This window comes from Ixodes scapularis, unplaced genomic scaffold (assembly GCF_016920785.2).
Source record: "Ixodes scapularis isolate PalLabHiFi unplaced genomic scaffold, ASM1692078v2 PGA_scaffold1__304_contigs__length_218370807, whole genome shotgun sequence".
NCBI lineage: Eukaryota > Metazoa > Arthropoda > Arachnida > Ixodida > Ixodidae > Ixodes > Ixodes scapularis.
The window spans coordinates 83,313,326-83,341,089 of record NW_024609846.1 but is presented as its reverse complement, the minus strand read 5'-3'; the positions used below and the strand labels follow the sequence as shown (position 1 = coordinate 83,341,089).

Below are 27,764 nucleotides of genomic sequence, written 5' to 3'. Positions count from 1 at the left end.
TTATCCATATTTTATTATAAATCTATAGGAAAGCCAGGAGTTGATTAAGGGAGATAACGGGGACTGCTCTCCAGGACAATGACGACGTCGACGACTAAAGAAATTCTTGAAGCGGCGCATGACATCTAACGCTCGGGGCTATGTTCTCCGCTGCGCGGGATGCCCTGTCTCGCACTGAATGTGAACACGGCGTTTTCCTGGCGCCACGTCCGCATGCTGCTGTAGTAGATCCTGCATGGTCAAGAAGAGAACCAACGCAAACAAAGACTCACTCTCAGATGAATTTTGGAACAGACAAAAGCGCGAAACCCAAGCGCGGTCCCCTGAAGTCCCCGAGAGTACGGATATTCTCCCGCGATTTTCTCGGAGCACAAATCATTGTTCTTCCTTTCACCAGATCGGTCAATGAAGAGAAGCGATTAGTACCCTGCACTCTAAGAAAAAAAATGCAGGAAAAATGTAGCATCGGTGCATTTTCCTCCCTTCTACTGACGCGCTCCCAAGCGGACATGAGACGGGAGGAACGAAAAGATTTTCTCCTTCTCCAGGCAGACGGGAGAAAGCTTTCGCCCTCCCGACTCATTTTCTTTTGGTTCCGTTTTTCGATCACGTCGCGCGCGTTGTTTAATATATGTTGTAGAGTTGATTGAGCTTCAGCGGTAGCGAAGGCTGCCTGTAATTCCGTCTCAAAATCCAAACGTGCAGAACATTTTGGTTACATTGACATTTTTACCACTAATTTTATTAAACGAGCAAACGAAGCCGCTTGAAACAGCGAAGTTCCGGAGCAGTGCCAGCAGCGCTACGTACACTGGGTAAGATGGCCGTCTCCGGATTGCGGGACCCACGCGGAACCCCGCGGCACCGTGTCGACGTTTGAGACGTTATGAAAATCGCAGAAACTGCGTCCAAGACAAGCAGGTTTTTCTGTCGGGTGTCAGGTGCCTTCTGTGCTGAGTTTGGTTCTGTTTTCCGATGCCGAGTACCAACCGGCAATCAACGTGGTTCTGTATTTCTGCGTGTCAGCAACATAGCAGCCACATCGTGATGTTAGTGTTGTGCGTTGTTAACAGAAGATTGGAATTATCGCCGATGTGACCGTGTGTTCGCCTATGAGTGGTGTAGCAACAAGATGAGATGACGTAAACTTTCGGGCATTGATGCCGCTGGTCCGACCGTGATTGGAGGAGGCGGGGTGTCGCAGGTTGACATTTTGCTTTACATTAAAGAGCTTCAGGGATTAGGTGCAATCATACTTCGGCATTCTCACTCATGAGTGCGATCACTCACGATCACTCGCGCTCACCGTCCGATTTAAGGTGATCGTGAGTGAGGCCGCGAGTCTCAAAAAATTGTGAGTGTGAGTGTGAGTGTGATCGTGAGTTACGTGAACTCATGAGTGTGAGTGTGAGTCCTGAGAACTGATGAGCGTGAGTCTGATCGTGAGTGTGATCGCGAGTTCTGAGAACTAATGAGTGTGAGTGCGAGTGTGAGCCCTGCGAACTCATGAGCGTGAGTTTGATCGTGAGTGTGATTGTGAGTTCTTAAAACTCTTGAGTGTGAGCTTGAGCGCTAAGTGAAGTACTCATGAGTGTGAGTTTTGAGGTCTCTTGAGTGTAATTGTGAGTTTCGAGGCTCATGAGCATGAGCCTGAATCAAGACGTGAGTCTTGGGTGGATATGAGTCAGGTGATCGCATTAGTCTGCATGATGACGTGAGCCTGAGGACCATGGCCATGATGAGTCGCGGTGAGCGCTGGTGTTTTCTTAGCTGGGTTGGTCACGTGAGCTCCCGGGCCGTCTTAGTGGGCGAGGAGACTCTCGCTTCGCAACTACTGCGTGGGGTTCAGGCCTTCAGGGTTGGTTTGGGTGTCGCTCGCCTGCTCCTTCGCCATGTGAACGCGCCGATTCCTGTGGAGGGCGGAGGAAGGGGGGGGGGGGGGGTGCTTGTTCTTGCAGGCTCCACCTTGCCAGCGCCCTCCGCAATGTCTCAACCAGCTATAGACGGCAGAGGAGGTATGAGGAAGGGGAGGGGGGGGGGGGGGTCGCTATCGTCTCTCCTCGGCGGTTGCTCTTCGCTTCACGGCAGACTGCGAGACGCCAACGGACTGATGGCGCCTCGAGGCGGCGCGGTAACATCGGAGTTGGGGAAGCGCTCCGAACGGCTAGCGCTCCTCTCTCTGTGGCATAGAAAGGTTCGTGTGGATTTCGGTTCCTGTTGTCAAGTTGGTGTCAGTGGGCACATAATTATATAATTGCGTCAACTATAACGTTCGCACGGCTGAAATAAAATTAAATGACTCGCATGATCCTCATCAGCACCCGGAATTTTATTTTTCCGCGCACCTCAACGTACCTTTCGCAAATGAGTCATCATTTAGGAAGTGCAACAAAGGCGGTGTCATGATCGATCGAAGCTTGGAGTGAGGTCTTTCACATAGTGCGATATCATGCTTTTAAGTGTCGTTTGGGGCAAGATGGCGCAAGTGCATGACAGCCAGCCGGCAATGGCCAGGCGGCGCCACGAGAATGCTGCATTCAGCGTCACAAGCGGAGGTGTCTCTCTTAATGTGTCGGCCAGTGGCCAGTCTGCCCGTTGGGCCGTGGCGAGCGGCGGCGACCCCGATTTCAGCAGTTTCCGTGTGCACGTGCGCGCCATGTCCCTGTTTATTTTATGCGGATTTTTAAAACCATCGGGAGCCTTGATAGGTCGAAGTGTTTCGAGCATAATCTGGAGTTGTCATTTGGACACCCGTTTGAACTGTCTCCGTGCGCTTGCGGGGACGCCCTATAATAATCGCCGCCCGATCGGTCTGTGATTCGCTCGTCTCCCAGGAAGTGACACAACACAACGAGAAGGCAGCGAATGGGTTTACTGTACTTCCCGGTTGCCCGTCTTCGAGAGCCGGCAACAGAGCTGACACGATCTGCTACGACTAGCTACGACCACCCGCCGCAGCGATGCAGACGTCGAAGGAGCGCAACCTGTGTACTACGCAGTCAGTCGCCGTCGCCCGACCCAGACCGTTTGGCATTCAGGGCTTTCCGCCCCGGATTCTTCGCTCGTACTTGGAACCGAGTATTATTTCCTGTGCTTATGTATGTGCTCACTGGTTGGATATGGACCTCATAGAGCAGTTCTTCAGACTCATCAGCGACTCAAAGTTGACGGCGGAGGGGCTTGCAGCAACGCTTTCGGCTGGTGCACGGGTGTGACGACTACACGGGTAAATTTTAGTAGAGCTGCTAGCATGGCGGGTCATAGTCACTTTATGTTGACACGAGTTTAAGTTTAAGTACTCCGTGCAAAGGTGAATCTATCGCGTTTCTAATCCACCTTTGTTTTTGTTGTTGTTTTTATCACGCACGACCGACTACTAAGCAAATGCTTCTGTACCGATCACGGAGTGAATGTCTTCGGCCTTACATTGCGGAACGCTCGTTCGGCGAGAAAACTTCTCTTTCGAGGGTCCTTCTTTGATTGATAATTTCTCCCGTATCTAGGTGCTTTAATCAACACGATCGATTAGGTTTGCTTCCTTAGTTAAGACATTTTGCTGCCACGCGCGGCACTAATGCTTGGCACGATGTATGCCACTGGTGGTATTGTGAACTGGTTTACTTCCAAAGCTAAAAGTGTAACAGGTGGAACCATTCATTTTGCTAAAAATGTGATGATATTGGAATTTCGTTGCATAACTAGCGTTTAATGTTTAAGATTGATAAGAAACATGCTCATGTGATGATGCATGTCTACAGCATAAGCTTTGCAGATCCAGAATGGGTGTGCTGGTGGCTACAGCCTCAAGGTTTTAATGGACCAAATGGGTGATTACACGGTGATAAATATTGCGGTGGAAAACTGCCCATTGACTCGGTGAGTTTTGATTGTGACCATTGGTGTGCTGTTGGCAAATTAGGTATAATGGCACACCTTTTCCCTGACCATCTGGCTTCAAGGAACATCGTGTCTAGATGTGCTTAAATATGTTTATTTCAAGGCTCAGTTGACCCCTCTGCATCATTACAGGAAGGCTTTCTCAAGCCGCAACAAACAGTAGTGAATATACAATGCATAATAGCAGGCAGTGTCCAGGCGTATAGTCCGCAGAAGCCAATTTGAGCCTAAAAATGTTTTTTTTAGATAGTTTGCATTTGGTGTATAATCCGCAGGGCCTGGTTTCCGCGCCCAGTGCATAGTCCGCCAAGCTGGTGCGTTGTGTCCTCGTGCTTTTTTTTTTGCTGGTTGGCATTTTCTTCGCAAGTTCTTCGGCGAATGCTATCGAGCCTGAAAAACTGCTCTTGAGGCCCATATCCAGCCACTGAGCACAGACGGAAGCACAGAAAATAACTCTTGGTTCCAAGCGCAAACGAAGCAGCTGGGCGGAAAGCCGTGAATGTCAAACGAGCAGCGTCGGGTGACGGCGACTGACTGCGTTGCACCCCTTCGGCGCCTGCATCGCTGCGGTGGGTGGTCGTAGCTAGTCGTAGCGAGATGATCTTCACTTCAAGCAAGAAATCTTGCCATACCCTAATCATGATATGTGAGCAAGTGTTCGACGACGTGGGCTCTCTCACGTTGGTGCAGTTGTCATCAAGAAAGGTACATATCAAAAATGTTTGGCGTTTGAGGCTGAAACTATGACGCATATTTTATCTAAACCTAAATTTATCGGTCTGCGGCTACAAACATTTTTGTTGACGTTGCTTAGATGATGTCACCATTCAGGCCTCGCATTAAATGGTGTTGCGAACTCTTCGGTTGTGTATGAAACCCTATTTTTGCCCTAATAAAATACATTTTCAAAAGGACACGTACCTTCTGCTAATACATATCTTTCAATTTACAATGCAGAGGCAAAAGAAAATTAACTGTGTACACCTACCACTTAGCATAAGCACCTTTTGCCATTCATTCCTGAGTACACTCAAATATCAGCTTAGGTTTCTCTTGCTTCAAAGCTTCGCCCTCTTTTATAAAAAGAAAAAAAGTTAAAAAAGCTTTACCTTTGTTCTCCTTCTGGCATTTAATACAGACTTGTTTATTTTGCAGATCCCACACAGCAGATATCACCGTGGTACATACAACTCGAACGGCCGGTGAGACTATTGCTATTACAATAAAGCTTTCCACAAGAGCCAGAAGGAGGCTTGTGGGGTTCACAAGCACATCGAAATGAGACTGGCGCTTCCGGGGCTTGTTTGCATTATGCATAAAAACAGAACGATCGGCGACCAGCTGATCGCAATAACACCAAGGATACCGATGTTTCCATACATAGAACGCAGGGTAAAGACCTCAATCGTCCCTTGTATGCTGTAGCTGTCATACTTTCCATAAAACCGCTTATTAGCTCTATTAACTAGAACAACCGAAGAGTTCGCAACACCGTTTAATGCGAGGCCTGTATGGTTACTTCAGCTAAGCAACGTCAACGAAAATGTTTGTAGCCGCAGACCGATAAGTTTAGTTTTAAATAAAGTACGCGTCATAGTTTCAAAGCGCCAACATTGTTGACATGCACCTTTCTTTGGACCCGCGTACATTCGGTTCAACTTGATGACAGCTGCACCAGCGTGAGAGCTCACGTCGAACACTTGCACACATATCTTGACTATTGCAAGATTGCTTGCCTTCGACTGGCTTGAACACTTCATTTGTAGCATCACGGTAGGTCTTGGTTGAAGCGATGATCGTCTCGCACACGTAAACAAACAGAGAACAACACGCTTTGTTTAATTTATACGCTACCGGTCTACGGGCGTCGCAAATATATCCTTCTCTTTTCCGCCATGTTGTATCGATCAAAGCGCCCCCTATATTCGCTGAAACTCCTTATGCTCTGACTCTATAACAATGCAAATACCTCGTTCATTGGACTTTTAAAGACTACCGAAACCGACAGATTAACCTCTACGTCACTACCTATTTCGGAACACTTGCGAGACGAGAATGCAAAACGTCAGTTTTGGAACTTCGCGTGCATTACTGGGCACAAAATAAGCCTCACATGATGCTACAAAAAATGAGCGGTATACTAAGCCACCACTGCGTCGAGAAAAACTCCTTTTAGACAAAGTTTGAAATGATTCAGCATCTCGCGAGCGTCAAGTGTGCACGCGGCCAAAAGCACGACAGAAAGCAACAATTACGTCCGACCCTCTGGCTGCCGAGCGCCGAGCCTCAGATTCCCATACAGGGCACGCTCCTTACGTAAGCAAATATCCGCTAGACAGGCCGAGCACGCGCCCAAACGGCCATATGTGTGCAAAAAGCCACGGCGCCGCACGCACCACTCCAGCAACGTAAGCGACGTAAGCGCACAGCCAGCACCACGCACAGCATACTGCACTGCATGCGTACAAAGAGTGAGGAGCATTTGCGCTTGCGCCACCTGCGGCCTGTCCGAAGCGGACACCGTAGTGCGCTGCGAACACGCGAAGAACGCATGAAGTCAAGGAGCCAACACCGCGTCGATGAAAGAGAAAGAGAAATGTCGTCTAGACGTACGAGTAAAAAAAAAAAAAAAAGTGTCGACGAAATGTAGTAATATGGTGGCGGAGTAGTAAGCTCTGTCGAGCATCGAATGTCGAAGAAACGATCTTCGGATGACACATCGATGAAACAAATGTCGAAGAAACGATCTGCCGATGAAACATCGCAGTGTCGATGAAACAATCTGTCTATGAAACCTTGCTCGACGAACTGATTGCCCATTATAAAACTGCGCGTCAAGAATGACGCGGCTTGCCACATGAAAAAGTGGCACGCCCTACATGATCGAGAGCGCGACAAAGAACCACATGGGGACGGCGCCAAACCCCCAAACCAAACCAAGCAAAGTCATGCCAAAGTCAAACCAATCCAAACGAAATCAATTCAAGGACAGCTGCATGTATCAAGAGAATAAATGCTGACAGCATTTTATAAAGGCCGAGATGACTGAAAAACAATGCCGGCCGATGATTCTCCCTAAATCGCAGCCTACTCCGGCAAGCACGGTCAATCAACAAAAGCAGAAGCAACTCGAGTGAGAAGAAAACTCGGCCACCGCGGCCTCTGTTCTTAGAGTAGCATACGACTGACAGACACCACTGTCAACAGGGATTATGGTGAGATTTCAAACCGTCGTCACGTGAAACCACCCTACCTAATATAACCGTTCTCCTCCCCCCCCCCCTCCCCCTCAAAAAAAAAAATGGGTCGATGCCCATATGTTTACTACATATACATTCTGCATAAACTTCCGTAGAAGTTTATGCAGAATGTATATATTTTTGTATATATTTTTATGTTTATAAAATGTATAATGTATATATTTTTTGTGCCACCTGTGGGTGGCACAAAAAAAAAACGGGGGTTACATATGTAGTAATTGTTTATCTGTGTACAAATGAGCGAGGTATGCACAGCGAGGCGATGTTCTAATTACTGCGACGTTGACTGTGTAACCTGTCGGAAGGCGCGTTTGTGTTTTTCCGCCGCCCTTGTCAGCAGGCGAAAGTTAAACGCACCCACTTTCGTCAGCTTGAATTTAGTTTCTTTCGTAATTCATCCAGGTTTACGAAATTTGGTAAAAATGTGCGGAGCATAAACATTAACCTAGTACATTTCTTTCATATTGGATTAGTGGCTCAGAAGTTCACTGTATTGGGGTAGCTTCCCCGCCGCACGACTCACGCGAAGACAAACCAAAGGCTTGAGAGAAACTAAAGAAAAGCACAAAGAAAGCAAGCGTGATGACCTGTGAGTGTGAAGACCTGTGAGTGTGATGAGCGTGAAGACCTGTGTAAGGACCGTGAGGACCTGTGTGAGTGTGAGGACCGCGAGTACCTGCGAGTGTGAGGACCGTGAGGAGCTGTGAGTGTGAGGACCGTGAGGACCTGTGAGTGTGATGAGCATGATGACCTGTGAGTGTGAGGACCGTGAGGAGCTGTGAGTGTAAGTGCCGTGAGGACCGTGATGACCTGTGAGTATGAGGACCGTGAGGATCTGTGAGTGTGATGACCTGTGAGTCTGATGATTCGTGATGACCTGTGAGCGTGATGACCGCGATGATCTGTGAGCGTGACGATCGTGATGATGACGGCGAGTGAGTTTTCGTTTTGCGTTGAACCGTGAGGGTGAGTCCGGGTGATGATCCTATTTTGAATAAATCGTGATCGTGAGTGGGCGTGAGTTCTGATTGAGAAAAGAAATGGTGATCGTGAGTTTGAGTGAGGACAGCTTAAAATGCCGACCTATGGGTGCAATCGATCGACGTGCGGATAGTCATACTGGAACGCTGGTCTGAACCGTAAGCTCCTATCGTACAATGGCCAATGTGACTGTCGGTTGTCTCCTCTCCGAGAGCGATCGCGCTCTGGGGAAAGAACTGAACAGTACGAAAATATGACGAAAAATACGTATATTTACAGTTTTGAATTTTAGCATTAAATAAAATAGATAAGCAAAAATCGAATAAAAACCTATGCTTTATTTTGCTGTTTAAATATACTACGATTCCTGAAGAAACTTCCCTCCAAGTGGCGCGCTGGCATGAGCGCTAGAAGTTTTCGAGCTCGCCACGGCGTGGCTCCGTACGCTTAACACCTGCCGCAAGTCGCGGCTTTGATGCATTTAAGTTGATCGAAACACGATTTCTCTGCTCGTGAAACATCACTTCCAGCTGAGTGAATATCCACTCTGCTGAGATTAATTCAAGACGACAATTCCAGCCGTGCGCGAACAGCACAAATAGAAAAACCAACACTACAATAGAAATACTGGCTACGACGTGCCGTGCGGGGAAACTTGGCTTGGAGCCGCATTGGAGCGGCTTGATTTATTGGCTTTCAAATAATTACGGCATCATCGAGCGTTTACTTTTTACTAAGAGATTCATCCCCTGAGCCATTGAAAATACTCTGAGAGGTATGATATTGCTGGGGAAAAATCAACATGCTGGGGATATTTTTCCTTGCTTAAGCAGTCACCGAGAAATTCCGTACGTTCAAAACGACCAGTATAAAAGACGGAAACGCAAAGCACGGGAGTAGTGAGCGGGTTAGCGTGCTGTTGTATTGATGTTTGTATGTGCCATCTATGAGTATGCGCTCAATGTAGGTTCAGCTGATGTCTCTAGAATGCGCAATGTGTTTCATGTGTGTATAAACCTTTCCATTAGGGTCATAGCAGAGAGGGTAATAGACAGAAAAAAATTCCCTCCTCTCACCCTAATGTCGTCTTCTCCGCCGAGTGAGCTGCACCTAGCATACGGCTGGCGTACAAACTCCGTTTAAAATCGCGTTATTTTGGAAATTTCAAGCGCAGATACGCAGATTTTGGTATGACAGTTATCGTGTAATACTATGCTAGATAAGAGGACTAACAGGGTCCAATTGCGCTGTTACCTGTGTGCATGCAAATAAGAAAAAATAAAAAAATAGTGAAAATTGTGAAAATTGGCCAGTCTCTCCGGTTGCTGTACCTTTTTTGCTATACAAAGTTCGTACTGGTGTAGGCCTTTAGCGACCATGAGTGGAAGTCTGAAATAATAAATAAAAGCGTGCTCTCCTGCCGCAATACACGCAGAAGTTGAAGGTAGTACTGCCGGCTGACTCAACTGCTATTTAAGTAACGGAAAAAGGTATGCTAGTTGATCATTTACCAAAATAGAACAACAGAGAGCTATAGGCTGATTTTGGAGTAGCCATAACTATTCTAAGAAGGCGAACCACTTCACAACGGCAGCAACGAGCGAGAGTTCGATGTTCCGTACAGCCCGCAGGTACAGCCCTAAGATGGAGAATGGCAACCTCCCGGTTTGTCCGGTTTGTCGTCTGCTAGCGGAGTCGGGCGCGTGCCCTCTCTCTCGTTTTGCCCCGCCGAACCCGCTGAACTACCCGGATGTATGGAGAGGGCGCTGCTGTCGAACAAAATGGTGCCGCCTAGAGAGCGCTAAATGGAATGGTCTATAATAAAGGTTCCTGATGATCCCGAAGCGCAATGGTGGCGTGAGGGTATAGAAATATTTTTGTAGTACATGAATCGGGCGGTACCTAGCGCCACCTAGCCTCGCTACTTGCAATTACTCTGATTGACCCGGTGGCAAGCGATTTCATCTTCTTTCACGCTACGCGATAAACGGCGGCTTCAAGTGTGTTCTTTTGAGAGCGGCTTCTGGTTTCTCGGATTGGTTTGCCATTCCTCCGTGATGTGCGGTTGACGAAGGAATTGTGACTCGACGAATAGCAAAGGTAAGACGCGAAGTGCGCGATGAAACTGGGTATCGGTTGTCTCTCTTTAACATCGCAGTGCTGTCGACGAGAAGACTGAGTAACTGCTTTTAAAACGTAAGTTTTTTTTTACCTGCGTTGGGAATCTGGTTTCGGATATAAATAGAGTTCGCGGAAAGCTCATGTTACGCTTTTATTTGCTGCTCCTCTCGTCTCGCACGAGAGACGCATCCGCATCGTCCTCGTTAAGCCTTATTGAGCTCGATTTGTTCGATTCGGGCCCGCTATAATGAGATGCAGGCGACGGAGGAACTTTGCTCCCCTGCTTCGGGGACGAAAGTTTCTCCCTCTCTAAAAGAACATAGGTTACAAGACCGTTCCTCCCCTTAGGGAGGACTATCGATACCCTTTTATCTAAGAGCGTGCTCTCCTATGGCCAAACGGTTCCAGTGGCAAAAGTAGTGACGGCTGCTTTTGTTGCCAAACGGTATACCAGTAGCCCCTTCTCATGGGCTTAACTGAATATCGGAGCACAGAGATCGGTACTTTAAGAAAATCGCGCGACAATTTATACATTTATACTGCCCTGGACAGCTTAGGAAACGATGGACGTAGCGGATTATCTTCGCACTTCTTGCATTATGATTCGTCCTTCGGCGTTCTGATTGCTTAATGTCGCACATTGGCTGCGGATAGTAAAAAATATAAGTCGAGACTCTCACAGCACCTTGCGTTTCTTACGTTGCCTGTGACTCTAAAGACTCCTCGAAGTGTACGATGTTTCGAACGTTAGTTATACCAGCGCAAGGGTTGTTTTTAGAGCGCAGCTCTAAGGCGCCCGCTTCCGGCTTGAGCGGCGTCGCCGTCACCGTCGGCGTCACCGTCGGCGTCGGCGCAACCGCGCGGTGCATGATAGATAAATTTCTCCGCTAAATTTAGCGGGAAATGTTCCCCGCTAAATCTAGTGCAAAATTTCCCCGCTAATTCTAGCAGAAATCTTTCCCCGCTAAATTTAGCGGAAAATTTTCCCCGCTAAATCTAGCAGAACATTTTCTCCGCTATATTTCGCGGAAAATTTTCCCCGCTAAATCTAGCGAAACATTTTACCCGCTAAATTTAGCGGAAAATTTTTCCCGCTAAATTTAGCGGAAATTTTCAACGCTAAACTTAGCGGGAAATTTCCCCCGCTAAATTCAATTGAAACTTTTCCCCGCTATATTTAGCGGAAACATTTCCCTGCTAAATTTAGTCGGTAATCTTCCCCGTTAAATGTAGCGGAAACTTTTCTCCGCTAAATCTAGCGGAAAATTTTCTCCGCTGAATTTAGTGGAAAATTTTCCCCGTTAAGTTTAGCGGAAAATTTTCCCCGCTAAAATTTTTCCCTAAATGGGAGACAAGCAGGAGAGGAGGGGCATAGCCTCCTCTCCGTACCCTTCCCTCCTCCTCCTCAAGAGCTGCGCTCTAATTCGGTGTTACAGGGAGTTGTTAACGGCTTTGATTTCTTCATCGACGCCTTTCAGGCACTGTCATTCGCCTTGCACACCGGACTATACATTCACTGACTCATCACATAGGGGTAGTAGACACCCGACTTGCAGGCACGCAAACGCCACCAAGAAAGGGCCGACACTTGATACTCCCCAAAATATTGACGATAGTCGGTAACCGGTTAAGGGTTCGTGGGGAAGCTCCTCCCACCCCCTTTCACTTTAGCAGCGCGTACCCTGGAGAGCAGGTCGCCTCCTCTCCAGCGTTTGCTCTGCTAAAGTGGAACGAAGTGGGAGGAGCTTCCCCTGAACTCTTAACCTGTCATCGACTGTGGACTACTTGTTGTCACTTTACAAAAATAAGCGCGGCAGTTTAAAATAAAAATCAGGCGCACATGTCCTCGTTGTATTTTTAATTAGAAAAATACGATCGACGTGAGCATCGAAAACACAAACGCGGTGCAAATATCGAAACCAGTTGGTGATAGGTGTTTTGAACAGACCTCAGCGATATCGTGAGTTCTAAGGATTAACATTTGCAATTATTAGGAAGGATGTACAGACTCAGCTGAACTTCCGGCAATAAAATCATGGCTACACAGTCTAGCCTAAGTGATTGTCTCTGCTTGTCCTTCTCGCGCTTCTGGGCTAGGCCTGGAGCACCGCAAGGGCAATAGCTGGGGGTTGGGACGCGTGTTTGCTGCTGTCCACGTTCCTCATAAGCGATTTTGTATTGTTATTCATTCAGAAAGCAACAAAAACTACGTTACTCGTTCCTGTTTGTAACACAGCACTCAAGCTGTGATTTTGCTCAACCCAAAAACGGCTGAGCAACGACTTTACGAGTTCTCATTTATAACTTTTGTCAGTGACAGGACAAGAACGGCAAAGAGGAATTTCATTTGTCCCGCCTCCAGCGCGAAATTCGTATAGTTCCCTTCAAAAACATTTCGGCATCTCGTCAGCTTCGAGCTTGCACCCGTAATCAAAGCACGACGGAAAGCAACGAGCTCCTGTTGGAGGCTGCGCATCCCAAAGGAGATGTCCTGCGTTTCTTGCCCCGTCGGTGAATATGCGGAGCTCAAGTTCGTCTGCTTCCTGCACAGGGGTTGCGATGATGCCAAAACGCCGAGCTCTTATTGCCTGGTTAAAAAAAAAGAACTGTAGATCTCAAGGCACCTAGTATTGGGGTCTACCCACACTCCTTTCAATCAAGGCCATTCAAAGCTCGGACTCGTTCTGACATCACCGCCACTCTGCACAAGGAGCGAGCGAATTGCTCTCCGCAAAGACCGTTGTTTTCTGTGGCGGCTGCCATGTTGAGTTCTGACGTAGCTGTGTTGGTAAAAAAAAAAAAAGAACGCAAATCACTTTATTCGACGACTGGAAAGCGCTAGAATAGACTTATTCAAAAACTCAAAGTGCCTCATCGCGGCGTAATGCCACGTTATGCATTGTGGGAATCAGCGGGAAAGAAAAATCCATACGCGCGCTCCGCTCCTGGCCTGCAGGTTTCTTGAATAGAACACGCGCGGTGACGGATTTATGGGCGTAGTCTTTTCAAGAGGTTTGTGCCAGTAGTTCTACTTTATTGCAGTTATATTCAAAACTATTTTAGTTTTTGTCGCCCAACCCAACTATGGCATATTGCAAGATGGCAACCGTAGCACAAAGACGGTCTATTGGCGCCGGGATGTTTTGGCGGAGCCTTCTTAGGTTCCCATCAGTGATGTCACAACCAGGATTTGTCCACCGTGATGTCACAGGCTGCGATATTAGCTATACTTATCATCAGTTGCGAATGGAAAGTTCAATGATGTCAGTAAAAATCAGGGCGCAATTTTGACGCCGCCCAATTTTTAAACCAACAACGTCAAAGCTGACAGTCGAACATTGCCTATATTTCTGTTGATAAAACCAATATTCCCTGATTGGATTCGTCCACTTATCAGAAGGCGCCGGTTACATTTACCCCCTCACCCTACCCTTCCCACGATCTCCATCCCCATTCTCCCTTCGCGATTGGATAATTTTATCGAGTGATCGTGAACTATTCATTCCTTCAATAAATATGCTTTCTCACTCACTCAAAATTAATACCACTAAAGACGCCTATAAGGTAAGTTTGGCCAATCGTAAAAAAACCGACCCCCACCAACACTTTTGGTTGCGCACTTCGCCAAAAGAGCGTTACGTGTAGCGTATAGCTTTCACAGTCTGTCGTCTTCAGAGTCGGGCAAGGGACGTGCGTCGACGAGGGCCTCCCCTCACCAGAAGCTGTACGCTGCGAAGCCGAGCCAGGTGGACGTCTGGAAGAGCATGAAGGGAACGACGACCACGGTGACGGCCCAGTGGAGCTGAGAGGCCACGGTGAACATCGCGTACGCCCAGGCCATGTACAGCGCCGGAACCATGGACACGGTCAGCAGGACGGCGAACAAGAGTCCGCACTGGTACCTCCGCGCAGAGCGGGCCGTCAGCCAATCCAAGACAGACTGCGCAAGCCCAGCATTGCCTTGCATTTCAAGCTCCCTTGTATCCCTATTTCTGTACAAACCATTTTTCGCACGGCGGATGAAATATGCTTTTTGCAGAAGTGGCAGCGGCTGCTATGCTCGCGGTTCATGTACGACTCCAGGCAGCTGATGTGGGCCCAGCGCAAGGTACCTTAAAGGAAGGACAACCGTTTATATGGACAGCAGACGTCATTTTAAGAAGTATACTAAGTACGGTTACTTGGAACTCGTTTGCAAACTAAATAAGTCGCTCGGTATGCAGTCACTATACACGACGCACGTAGGAATCTCGGTCTCGGTTGACATTATGAGGCTTCGGAAGGGTCACTTTTAGGAGAGATGCATGTCATCGTACTTCCACCTTCCCAATCTAGGAGTTGCTGTTAACGATGCACCGTTACCAACATGCCCGGTCGTTTCTGGAGACCAAATCTCGGTCTCCAGAATATCTTATTTCCTTTAATTTGGTGGCATGACCCAATCATCGCCTAAGCCAACCAAGCGCAGTGAATGCGACGCAGTCTTGCGCTTTTACAGTGTCTGTCGGTGTTCTTTTGTCTTCCAGCCTTTTACTCTGATCTGACTTACGGTGAAGCAAAGGGTAGTCCGCGAAAGAAGAATGTCGACTTGTTTTCCCACTCGTGGCAAGACTTTTTCGGGTTTGACGACTCCAGTTTCACTCGCCTTACAGGGGCCGCCCTCCTGTAGCCATCGATTTCAGCTCCACTACGCTGCTCTGAATGGAAACCGGGTAATTTTGGCACGCTGAGAAGAGTACGGTGACCCTGAGCCACTAAACCCTATTCAATTGGTGTGATTTCGGTAAACAAGAAAAAATAAGCCTTGTTCACCCGGATAAGAACTGACCGGTACCTCCTATATATCACGGTTTCACTCCAGGACTTACAATGTCCTCCCTTCCAGCACTTATAACCCACGAGAAAATTACCGAGTCACTAGGCTGTGAACACATGCCCGGAGTGGGATATTACAAAAGTTAAAGTTACTGCGCACGTCCAGACCGCATTTCACACCCCAGTAAACAAAGACGACAGCGCGCAGATGGCGAATATTGGAATAGTATATAAGTGCCCTTTGTTCGAACCGGCGATTAACGGGAGAGGCCTTCCTACTCACTGCGCTTCCTGCACCTGCACGGCGCCACCATCTGCTCGGGGTTGCTGTCCAGGCCGCAGTACCTGCACACCAGGTGGTGGGTGAGCGAGGCCCGGCTCGATTGTCGCACGGCGACGGCCGCGCGGGCATGGTTCTCGATCGCTGTCCTGACCGAGCCGCCGGCAGAGGGACCACCGGACGAAGGTTCGGCTACTCTCGCCACCCTGGTTCCCTCTGCGTCTGTCCCGGTCAGCGGAACTGGACGAGAAATGCAATAGGTCCTCGAGTAAGAAGACTTCTGAGAGTCGCGCAGTGCTAAAGTAAAATCTAAAGAATAGCGCCAATTTGTTTTTGTTTTTAAAGCATCGGAAAATTATTTTGCGATAATTAAGAAAAAAAAACGAGACTGCAGGTAACGACACAAACGCTGAAAAGTCTCAAATTTTGAGACTTTTCAGAGTGTGTGTCGCTACCTGCAGTCTCGGGGTTTTTTGAACCCTGTTTAATGTACATTAGCTCATTTGCGCCCTTACATTTATTTTATTTTGCAAGCCTCTGGTAATCGGGAGATCTGGAGAATTCAGCGATTGATTTACATTCAATTACAGCAACCATTTACTTTACCGACTGCGAGTTGAAAAGAGATTGATTCCAGCAATATATCAGCGAACATTTTAAGGGATTTGTTTGCTTCAAACCAGATTGCCTATAATGGGTGCTAATTGTTTTGAACCCATTTCTTTTTCTCTTTTTGTGTTTGTTTAAATCTGCGTTTGAATGTACTGTGTGCATTCACGGTTGTGCAGGTTGTTATATTTTACTATTGCTTTAGCGTAGTGTTGTTTCTCTCGTGTGGTAGTTCACTCATGTTTTCGATTTGTCATATTATTATCATTGTATAAGTTCCTAGCGTTTTGTTATCATTGTATAGATTTATTTGCTACCTGCATCGCCACTGCTGGTTTGGCTGGCTAAGGGCCAGTCAAGCTGTTTTCACCGCTTTATTTCCTTGTCACCTTCGAGGAGGAGGAATAAACTTTATTATAACTTGAGCAGACGAAAGCTTGTGGGTCGTCCCCAGGTGGGTGGCTGCCTCAGTCCAGGATGCCATGGTCCCGCGCTGCCAGTCTGGCCCTGTTCACCAGTCGGGACTGGTCCTCAGGTTTTAAGCTGGTCAGCTGGTCCTCCCACTGCTCCGCGGTTGGTCGGGAAATGGGGGGTATGGAGGTGTTGTGCATGCACTCCCATACCATATGGTAGAGAGTGTTAGGCACTCGACAGTTTTTACAGTCGTAGTCATATTGAGTTGGGTACATTGCGTGAAATAATGTGCCGTGCGGGAAAGTGTTAGTTTGTAGCTGTCTAAGTGTCACGGCGTCCTCTCTGGATATTGTAGGGTGTGGGGGAGGGTAGGTTCTCCTCTCTAGTCTGTAATGCGCTAGAATGTCGGTGTATCTTTTTGGAACGCCCTCGTCTGTATCCGCTGGAGCACGGTCGCCCAGCGAGGTAGCCCGGAGAGAGTGTTCTCGGGCAGCGGCATGCGCCGCTAGATTACCCGCTAGGGTTTCATGTCCTGGGGTCCAGACTATGACTATTTCGGGGGGATCTTTGATTTTTTTAACGTTTCGAGGGCCAATCGTGATATTCGGCCTAGTTGGTAATTTCTGCAGGCGGCTTGTGAGTCTGTTATTATCGTGAGGAGTTCCTTGCCTGTCGTCGCCGCAAGAGCGATTGCTGTCTCCTCTGCTGAGTCCGTGTCTGGGGTCCTCACGGAGGCCGCCGCGATTTCTTCTCCCTTGTTGTTTACCACGCTAATCGCGTGTGCTTTCTTTCCCTTGTATTTCGCTGCGTCTGTGTACCGCACGCGGTCATCGTCTCTCTCGTAGGTCTTTCTCAGTGCTCTCACTCTTGCCATTCGTCGTTCTTTGTTGTGTTCTGGATGCATGTTGCGAGGAATGGATGCAACTGTGATATTGTCTCTTAGTTGTAATGGAATCCTTTGCTTACTTCTTGACTCGTCTTCGATTCCGTAGCCCAGTCTTCTTAAGGTGTCCCTGCCTGTACTGGTGAGCTTAAGTCTTTCAACCTGGCTCACCTTGTGTGCTTCTGCCAGCTCTTCCCATGTGTTATGTATACCCAATCGGAGTAGTTTCTCTGTGGAGGTTGTTGGGGAAAGCCCCAAGGCCAGTTTGTATGTCTTGCGAATGAGTGTGTTAATCTTCTCGCGCTCGCTGTTTTTGAGCCCCAGATACGGGGTCCCGTACGTTATTCTGCTGATGACGAGTGCTTGAATGATTCTCAAAGTGTCTTGCTCCTTGAGGCCGTGGTTTCTGTTTGTTACCCGTTTTACTAGGTGCGTAACTTGTGTGACTGTTTCTTGGAGTTTTTGCACTGTGGCGATCCCTGCACCATCCTTCTGAAATACTACTCCCAGGACACGGAGCACGTCGACTTGTGGGATGTTATCTTCATGTAGAGTTAGTACGGGGTCTGGTGTTTCCGGTGGAGGACGACCTCTCGCCCTCTTTTTTAGCACCAAAAGTTGCGATTTTTTCCGGAGCGCACGAGAGACCACAATCTTTCAAATATCTCTCGGTCCTGTTCACCGCTTCTTGCAGAGCGTCTTGCTGCATTCCTGCCGACCCCGACGTCGTCCATATGGTAAGGTCGTCCGCGTAGATTGCATGGCTGAGACCTTTAATGTCTTTTAGAAGGAGCGGTAGACCCCTCATTGCAATATTGAAAAGCAACGGCGAGATCACCGATCCCTGAGGGGTTCCCTTTTGTGGAGCCTTGATCTGTTCGGTCCTTAGGTTTCCCAGGCCTATGGTCGCTGTCCGGTCTGTGAGAAAGTCACGGACGAAATTGTAAGTCTTTTGGCCGCAGTTTGTCCTTTGTAAGCTGTCTAGCACCGCACTGTGGGAGATGTTGTCAAACGCCCCTTTGACGTCCAATGCTAGAATTGCGCTCTTGTGCTGCGTGCTGAGGTTGTCTATTACATCCTCTTTGAGTTGAAGAAGGATGTCTTGGGTCGATAGGAGAGGTCTGAATCCAAACATCGTGTTAGGGAGGAATTCGTTCTCCTCGAGATACGGGGATAATCTGTTGTGTACCATGTGCTCGAATAGCTTTCCCACACACGATGTGAGGGATATTGGTCTCAGGTTCTGCACAGTGATCGGTTTGCCCGGTTTTGGGATCATTGTCACATCCGCGTGTTTCCAGCATGCCGGTATCTTCCCGGTCTCCCAGCTCTCATTGATGTGCTTAAGGAGACACTCCGTGGCTCTGTCGTCCAGGTTACGGAGCGTCTTGTTGTTAACTCTGTCCCTTCCTGGGGTCGTGTTTCTCGTCAAGTTCCTGAGCGCCGCCACTATCTCTGCCCTGCTGAAGGGTTGATCCAACTCTGGGTTGGATTTTCCCTCGTAGTCCAGGTGAGTGATCGTCGTCGTCTGTTGTTGTTGGTTGCCAATGTATTTTTCAGTGATGGCTTCGAGCACGTCTTCCTCTGAACCCTGATAGTTGTGGATGAGGCGTTGAATATGTTGGCACGTGACCTTCTTTGACTCGGTCTTTGCCAGCAGCGACCTAAGTATTGCCCATGTTTTGCGATTGCTCAGGGTACCCTGTAGCCGGTCGCATAGCTGATTCCAGTTTTGTATTCCGAGTTTCTCTGCGTACTCCTCAGCTTCCCTGGTCAACAGGGCAATGCGGACCTTGAGCTTGCGGTTTCTCTTTTGTTTCTTCCATCTTTTTAGGAGGCCCTGTCGGGCCTCCCAGATGTGGAGTAAGTGCGGGTCAACTTCGGGGTTGTCCGAAGTGAGTTGTATCGTCTTTGTGTGCTTGGTTACCTCTTCCATCACTTGCCTGGTCCATTCTTCAATATCGTCCATGTCCGCTGGGTGTTCCACCTTTCGGAACGCGGTCCAGTCCGTGATCTTCGCTTGTCCCGTTCTCAATGGAGTCTTGTTGTGTCGGAGTTCGGTTTGAATTATATAGTGATCGCTTCCTAGGGTTTCTTCCAGCCTTGTCCATTCGATTTGCCGTATGCCCTTCGAGAAAGTTAAGTCGGGGCTTGGGTCCCTGGAGATGCTGTTTCCAATCCTGGTTGGACACTGAGGGTCGTTCCACAGCGTCAGTTGGTGGTGCTGAGCCGCGTTGTGCACATCCGTGCCCTTCTTGTTGGTTTTGTGGTATCCCCACGCTACATGCGGTGCGTTGAAGTCCCCAACTACGAGTATCTTCTGCCCTTTGGTAACTTTCTTTACCTCCCTCAGGAACTTGTCCAAGTCCCTTAGGTTGTCCGAGGGCGGGCTGTAAACATTCAGGATAAATAGACTCTGTAATGTCTACTTTTGTGGTATCATCTCTATCAAAGTGTGCTCAATTCTGTGGCCGATTTGGTGTTGTTGTGTTGTGTGGTGTTTCTTGGTGAGGATGGCTGTCCGGTTTTTTCCTTCGGCTATGTGTGTCTCGTAGCCCCGTATCTTTATGGTGTCTTTTTCTGTTTCTTGTAGCGCGATGATATCCGGTTGATGAAGGCTGATAAATTGTAGTAGATTTTGTCTTTTCCGGTTAATCGATCGGCAATTCCACTGCCAGATTTTGAGGATTTGGGCCGCGTCTTTCTTTCCCGTCTCTTTACTCTCCATTGTGGGTTCTGATCGTTTCTTCTGTCAGCGCATCCCCTCCTGGCGACGTTTTCGGCTTCTTTCGGGCTTGTTCCCTTTCCTTCTCAAGGTCGGAAATACGTTGGTTGAGCTCATCACCCATCTTGCCCATCTGGGCATTGAGGGTCTCCCCCATTCGATCAATCTTGGCGTTGAGGGTCGTACTCATTTGGATGATGGTTGGATTAACGTTTTCAAAGACCTTATTCACGGTTTCCATCATTTTGCTCATTTTATGTTCAACTGCTTTTGTCATCTGGCTCATTGTCTGATCAATCTTCTGATCGATCCTCTCATCTAATTTGTTCATGTGATATTCCATTTTTTGTTCGAGGTCCTCCGGCAGAGGTGTCGGAGCTCGCGGCGGTATTTGCGGCAGTTGTTGCTGCTGTTTCTGCATCTGCTCTATAAACTGTTGCAGTTTCTGCTCTAGGGCCTGTTCCCTAGCCTTCGCTTTTTTTTCGTTGTTTTCTAAGCGCCAGATAAGCTCCGCGTTCTGTTTCTTAAGTGTGTCTATGGTCTGCTCGAAATGTGCGTTACTTGAATCCTGCTGCGTGACCGGCAGTGGGGGAAATGGGTCTGGAGCATTGGGAGAGTGGGACCCCAGCTGGGGCCAGCTCACCACTCTGTCCTGCGGCAATGACGTCCGTTGCTGCTGCTCGAAAGGGCGGTCGTTTGCACCTCCCGTCCAAGCGGCTTGTTTACTTTGCGATTTGCTTCTTTCCCTTACGTGTAACGGTGGGGGACTTGGTTTGAGTCGTTTCTGGCATTCCTTGCTTGCCGTTTCGTGGGGTTGGTAGCACAGCTTGCACTTAGGCTGACACTCGTGATTGTCTTGAGGATTTTCCGCTCCGCATCGGTTGCACCTGTTTGTGTCCGGGTTGGGACAGACGTCCTGTCTGTGGCCGACATTCCCGCAGGCTCTGCAGTACTGCACGGATCTGCGGTGGGGCCGGCATCGGGTGAACACGCTACCCGCTTTCACGTAGAATGGCACGTGCGGTCCCTCAAACGTGAGTAGCGCCGAGCTGGATTTTCCGAGCATTCTTGCGTGCAGAATGCTGTAGCCGTTGACTGAGATAAGTTCTTTAAGTTCCTCTTCTGTTGTTCCTGCTTCTATTCCGTGCACCACTCCTCGTACGGTGCCCGGGAGCGGTTTTAGGTAAGGCATGAGTTCGTACAAGGCCGCGCCTAGCTGTATCTGGGTGATCATGCTCAGCTTCATGGCGTAGTCCTCGTCCGCAGTACTTGCGATGATCAAGTTCTGAGCCCATTGCGTCTGGATCGTCACATTCGAGTAGAAGTCTTTGAATGGAAAACCGCCTGCTGTGGCGATGCCTTGCGTGAGGCTTTTATCAGACCACGAAGAAAGCTTGAGGCCCGTTCTTGGTCTGTATACTACCTTGTATTCATCCTCTGGTAATGGTGGCAACATGCGTTTCCTTGGTGGCGTGTTGTTGCCTCCGCGGGTTCTTCCGTCCCCGCGTCGCTGTTGCTGCAGTTGGTTGTTGGTCGGTTGCATCTTTGGGTTGGTCAGCCCACTCGTATCTTCTTTTAGATTCTGGGCGCTGTTCGCCTTGCTGCTTCCTTTTATGCGGTTCTCATCCGCTGTTTTCTGGCTTTTTCTTTCTTTGAGAACTTCGTACCACGGGCCAGGCTGGCTCAGCGTCCTGCCGCTGTTTTCATCGAACTCCATGTGCGTGCCGCTCGTTCTGGTACTCGCGCTGTTCTCCATGTCTATCTCGTTGTTCATTCCCTGCTTTGTTACTTGCGTTTGTATCATGCTTGCGGGGCCCGAAGGCCCGCGCGCAAAGCGGGTTTCGGCGTTGGGTCTCGCTTATTTCTTTCTCTCGGCGGGTGCCCCGTGTTCGAGTATAGCCAAGATGGCGACCGCTTGTATTCCTGGTGAGGCTTAGCTCTCCGCATACGAGGTAGATCTTTCCAAGGTGGAAATTTGGCCGAAAAATTCACTCACTTGTGCAGCTGTGGTATCCCTCGGTGCCGCTTTTCTTGGTGAATTGAATGACACTGAAGATTATAAGGATATTTTGGTACTTTCGCGTTAACTGCCTAAAAAGGGCAGGAGCCCATGTGGAGCAATTCTGCTTCGCTCGGCCCCCTGGTGTCTTTTTCCGTCACCTTCGAACAATTTTTTTAATAAAATTATTATTATTATTAAATCAAGAGTAATGGCAATCCACGGTTCTTTGAATAAGCTCGTATACTGTGTCACCCATTGGCAGTACATAGCACAGTACAGGTAAGCACAATTAAAAGCATAGCGTACCAACTGATATCCCACACGTGCGAGCACGAGCACCATGCACAGCGTCGGTAAGGTGCCCAGGTGCTTTGTTATTCATACAGTGAGATTTAAATGAATTTCCTTCCCTTAAAATAATTCTTAAATTAGTTTCGCATGCTCTGACATTGTAAATTACCATAAATCTGCTGCTATCGGGCGTATTTTGCTTTGTGAGATTATCATGGATCATACTTGCCTCAAAAAAAAAGTTACAAATAAAAAGATATATGTATTTTCCTGCTAACTAACGTCGAGTTAAGACGTTCTGATTCCAGTACGTAAAAAAGAAAAATCAGTGCCATTGGGAAGATCGAACAAATAGAACCACGAGAGTCAATATTTCGTTCTAAATTGATTTTTTTTTCCTTAAAGGGCTGTGCAACGATAGTAAGTAGGACCTTTTCTCACTTTACACCAGCTTACTGGCACTAGTTGGACACAAGAATGCTCGAACGCAATGCCACTGACCAAGAAGCGTCTTCGTCATGGTAGAATTCCAAGAATAAGAGAACAATGCGACCCCCAGGAGTGCGTCATCAAGCTATGCGATCCATGCTGTGACGAGACTTAAATACCGATGACACAGTGGACACAAACATGGGCGTACCAATCGGGGAGGCAAGGCGGGCGCTTGCACCCCCCCCCCCCCCCCCAGTTCCCAGAGTGGGGGTGCAAGACATGTGTTTTGCCCCCCCTGAAACGGCCGCCACTGGGCAGGGCAAACACTGGCCGGCGACGCCCAAGGAATACCAAAGGTATACTGCCCCCCGACCCGTGCGGGCATGTTTTTAACGCGCAGGCGATACAAACCCTAGCAACGGCGCTCACGCCGGATTTGCTGGTTCGTGGAGATAGGCGCTGCCACCGTCAACATAGGCAGCGGATACAATGCGAGTTTCCGAAGAGGTAGCGTAACTTAGTGGTAAGATGTCTGCCTCATACGTATCAGACCCAGTTCTATTTATGATGTGGGCTTACTTCTGTTATTTTTTTTTCCTCGAACATTTTGTTTTTTTTTAGGCATTTGGCGATATTTACGACATTTCTTTTTTTACGATTAACACTGAAAAAGAAAACAAAACAAAAAAAAACGAATGTTGTTGACGAAATTTAACATCGCTGAACAACATCTCATGGGACTCTATTTACGGAAGTCCATGGGGGACAGCGGTGCTTGGGTTGCCGACTGGACGCCATAAAGCGGCGTGTACGGGGGGGGGGGGGGGTGCATGCGCCCCCCTTAAGTTACGTCTGATTAGTCAAAGAGTTCTAAATGAATCGGCAGTAATGGCTTTAATGACAATGTGGTTATTCCAGGAAAGATCAGATGTTAGTCTTACACAGTAGCGGCCTCAATCAGATCGGACCCCAAAAATCAGTTTGCATTTAGACTTGTTTAATGAAATCATCCACTCTTTGCACCAATTGTTAATTTTATCTAGATCTTCCTGAACCTGGTTATTATTTTGCACACAAGTTACTTCGTTATAGATGACGCAGTCGTCGGCGAAAAGGCGTATTTTTGAACCAATGGGAATGTCATTAATAAATATTAAAAGAGTAAAGGCCCGAGTACGAACCCCTGGGGAACACCAGAAGATGCATTTACTCATAATCATTAATGGACGTGAGCTAGGGTGACCACCCGTCCGGCGACTCGCGGGACTGTCCCGCATTGAGAGCGCGTGTCCCGCGTCCCGCAAGAAATACCAAAATCTTTAAAATGACCCGCATTTCACATTGTCGTAGCATTCACTACGCAAATTATGGCGCTTCTGAAGAACGGGCCGCGGGGTAGCGCGGAGGTCGCTGATAAACATGTGAATATCGATGGTCGATGGTATGCCATTTTCTATACAAGCACTGCGAGGAGCGACCGTCGTTTTTGCAGGAAATAGACGCGCATGTGCCGTTGTGCCTCTCCCCTTGATGGAAAAATATTGCGAGCGAAAATTGCTCGCCAAAGTTGAAAAATAAACTATTATAATTATTTGCAAATCATACTGTGTCATGCAAAAGGGTTGTTGTGAAAAGCTTTTCTTTTTAGTAAAGACGGCCACACAAGACAAAAAAACCTGCAACTCACGAGGGTAATAAAAAACAAAAACACATAAGATTCTAATTTTGTGTAAGAGCATGTTAGTATAAGAGTAAGTATCCACAGGAAACAATAAGCCGAAAAAGATTTACTATTTCTTATCTCCCTTCCATGCATTTGGGGTCTGCTGCAGGCAAAGTTTTATGGATTCAACTTAGACACCCATAATAAAATATTTACCAATACAATTACACAAAAATATATCACTGTGAATGAAAATTATTTTAGCTTAATTGCCGCCACACAATTTTCAGGTGTAAAATACGATTTCGGAGAGCACAGGATATCGGAGTGCGCGTGATGGTGAATTCTTTTAAATACTTTTTTTCTTGATTTTTGAAAATACCGTCCTCCTTTTACTTCTCCCAACTCCCTCTTCCTCTCCTCTCCCTCTCCTCTCTCCCTCTCCTCTCTCTCTCTCTCTCCCCCCCCCTCCCCCCCCCCTCCCCCCCCCCTCCCCCCCCCCCCCCCCCCCCCCGTTCAGGGTGTCCCGCATTTCGCCTGCCGGGAGGTGGTCACCCTAACGTGAGCTGTACACGGAAAAAAAAGAAAGTCACGAATCCATGCAAACGGTTATTGGACGAGACAAAGATATGATAGTTTAGAAGGAAGGCGTTGATGGGGGACACGGTGGAACGCGTTGGAAAAATCAAGAAAAGCTGCGTCAGTCTGGACATGGCATTCAAGGATAGTGTGCAAGTTATGGATGAATACACAGAGGTGTGTTTCGCAGGAAGGTACCTTTTGAAAACCATGCTGCTGTTTAAAGAAAAAAGAATGGGATGATAGGTGCCTCATCATATTGGAGTAGAGGATATGCTCAAGTAGTTTGCAAGAAATTTAAGTAAAAGAAATAGGGCGATAATTAGATGCGAAAGAGCGGCTGCCCTGTTTAAAGACTGGGATTGCCCTTCCCACCTTCCAGTCAAATGGAAGACAGCTTTGAGATAAGGACTGATTAAAGATGAGTTTCAAATAGTCACGAGAAATAACACTGATGTTTTTTTTTTGTTTTTTTTTTTTAATTTTAGAGTTGATGTTATTGGTTCCAGCGGACGAAGTAAGTTTTAGACCATCAATAAATTTTTTAATACCGGCGGAGTTAACGTTAATAGGATGCAAGCGCTCGTAAAGCTCTTCAGGGAGAGTGGGGACGGAATCCAAGCACTCGTTAGTAAACACTGATGAAAAGTATTCGTTAAACAGAGAACTATCATGCCCGACGTTGCACATTCGACATTCCAACCTAAACGTCCATCTGTTGCCTAACACCAGAAACCGGAATTTTAAGGGTTAAAAACGGCACGTAGCGAATATGGAACGCATACTCTTATGATAAGCTGACGTCAAGTGACTCAGATCGAAAAACATGCATATTTACAATATTGTTATCTCTTCTGGTGAAGGCTCAGCAACCGTTGCATTCGTTTTCGCGCACGAAACGGTGACTTTCGAGAGAGTAAAAGCACAGTGATTGCCTTTATTTTAACATTATAAACGCACTTGCAGGCGTGCGCTGATGAAGCCTCAAAATCAAAACTCTCGTAGCGTGATTCGTGACTGTGCCGGCTACTACCCAACCTCATTGTCACGCCACTTTCTGCAAGCAAACACTAAAATTGCCAGTAAACACACAAAAGCGACGTCGATACACTTATCTGGTAGAATATCACCTTATTTAGTAATAACTGTTTCAATAGGTACTACATGTTGTATTTATTTTAAGAAGAAAAAAACAAAATGTTTTTTGTGAGAAAAAAACAAAATATTAATGTTAAGTCTGGTAACATTGTATTTTTGACGAATCACTGCCAAATCTTTAGAAAAGTTCGGCAAAAGTTGCGCAGAATTTTCGATTCGGCAAAAATTCGGCCCATCACTAGTAAAAATATGCGACCCAGGGTGAGGGGGGGGGGGGGGGGGGAGGGAGGGTCTGGCTAGCCCCCCCCCACTCAAAAACAAGTTGGTACGCCACTGGACACAAAGACTGCGTAGGCATTTGATTTTGGCTCGTGACAATCAATGCCTCAACATGAATTCGGGTAGTGGCTTGAGCCCAATCGCTAGGATGATGGAAATAGCCGATCCTAATTAATGCGTGGAAAACAAATCGGGTTGTGTATATGTTCATACAGCCTAGGACTTAGTCTACCTCAACGAGTGACTTGTCTCCCAGCTGTCGAGGAGCAATTTATCCAGTGCAGTACAACCGCTAGGCTCATCCGGTCGAAACAGGCAGGAGTGTGGATCGAACCCAGGATCCCTGGGCAACAATGCGTGGAACACAGCGCGCGCCCTGTGCTCTGGTAACTCCAACCTGTGACTATGTTGTGGCGAATTCGCGTGGTTCTTTCTGCGCGCTCTCGAGCGCTCTTCCCAGAGCGCGCGAGATCGGGTGGTTGAAAGAGAGTGCTGTGGCCTGATCGGGTGGTTCATTCCGAGGGCGCCTCTTTCTCTCAGAGCGCTCCCTGGCACTCCGTCTGTAGCCGTCGGAGTGCGGAGCGGCGCACGCGTCACGTGGTACTTGGACGGGGATCACGTGGCTTTGAAGGCGATTGGCCGCCAGTGGTCTGTGGCGGTGTGCGGCGTCCGGAATGAGATTAATATGTGGTTCTACAAAGTGCTTGTGTATTCGACGATGCGAGGATTTCAACGGAGGGCACGACATTCGTTTGTGACCGTAACAGGAAAAGTCGACGTGTGAAGTATTCCCAGTGCTTTCACGAGATCGTTCATCTCACGGCGGTGAATCCGCTAAGTCTAACCGACGAAGAAACAGTTCGCAGTGCTCGCCGCTGTTTTACTGGGTTTTGTGGCCGCTTCAAGATTTTTTCAGCTTTGGTAAAAGTGCGTTCAAAGGTTTGGGTTGTAAAATAAAGGGAGAGCCGAATATAATGCACTGTGATTTGTGTCACCTGGTGATGCTTGCACGATATTTCGCCGTGAAAAAAATGCGGTTTATTAACCATTTTATATTTGCCTGTTCTGTCGTACGCATGACCGCTATCGGAGAGCGTTCACTGTCGAAAACGCGATGGTTTGACAACTCTTTCCAAGCAGTGGCTTTCGTTCCGTTCTGCGAAAATAAATTGGCATACTGCTGTTTTCTTTCTTTTTACATGCCGATGCATGAAACAATTTACGTCACAGCCGTTATTTCATCACGTTGCAAGCGTAAATTTTGCTCAATGTGATATCGTGTTGTTTTTAATGCATTACCAATGTCAAGAAATTTTAATTCCGTGACTGGTCTGAGAATGTCAGAGCGCTCTGAACCCAGCAGTTGTGATCGGCTGAGAAGGATCCCGAGTAGCACTGGCGGCGAGGAGGAGGCGCTCTGCTGAATCGAGGTCAG

At 47.8% G+C, this 27,764-nt stretch overlaps 1 protein-coding gene across 1 annotated transcript; it reads right to left on the bottom strand.

Moving 5' to 3' along the window:
• Nucleotides 1-113: 113 nt before the first annotated feature.
• LOC121046095 lies at nucleotides 114-21,789 on the bottom strand. The gene is given in 8 exon segments (XM_042290250.1): nucleotides 114-231; nucleotides 13,976-14,199; nucleotides 14,262-14,371; nucleotides 15,358-15,594; nucleotides 16,553-16,937; nucleotides 16,940-17,887; nucleotides 17,889-19,650; nucleotides 19,982-21,789. Coding segments are annotated over 8 exon segments (5,580 nt in total). The 3' UTR covers nucleotides 114-125.
• Between the last annotated feature and the right edge of the window lie 5,975 nt (nucleotides 21,790-27,764).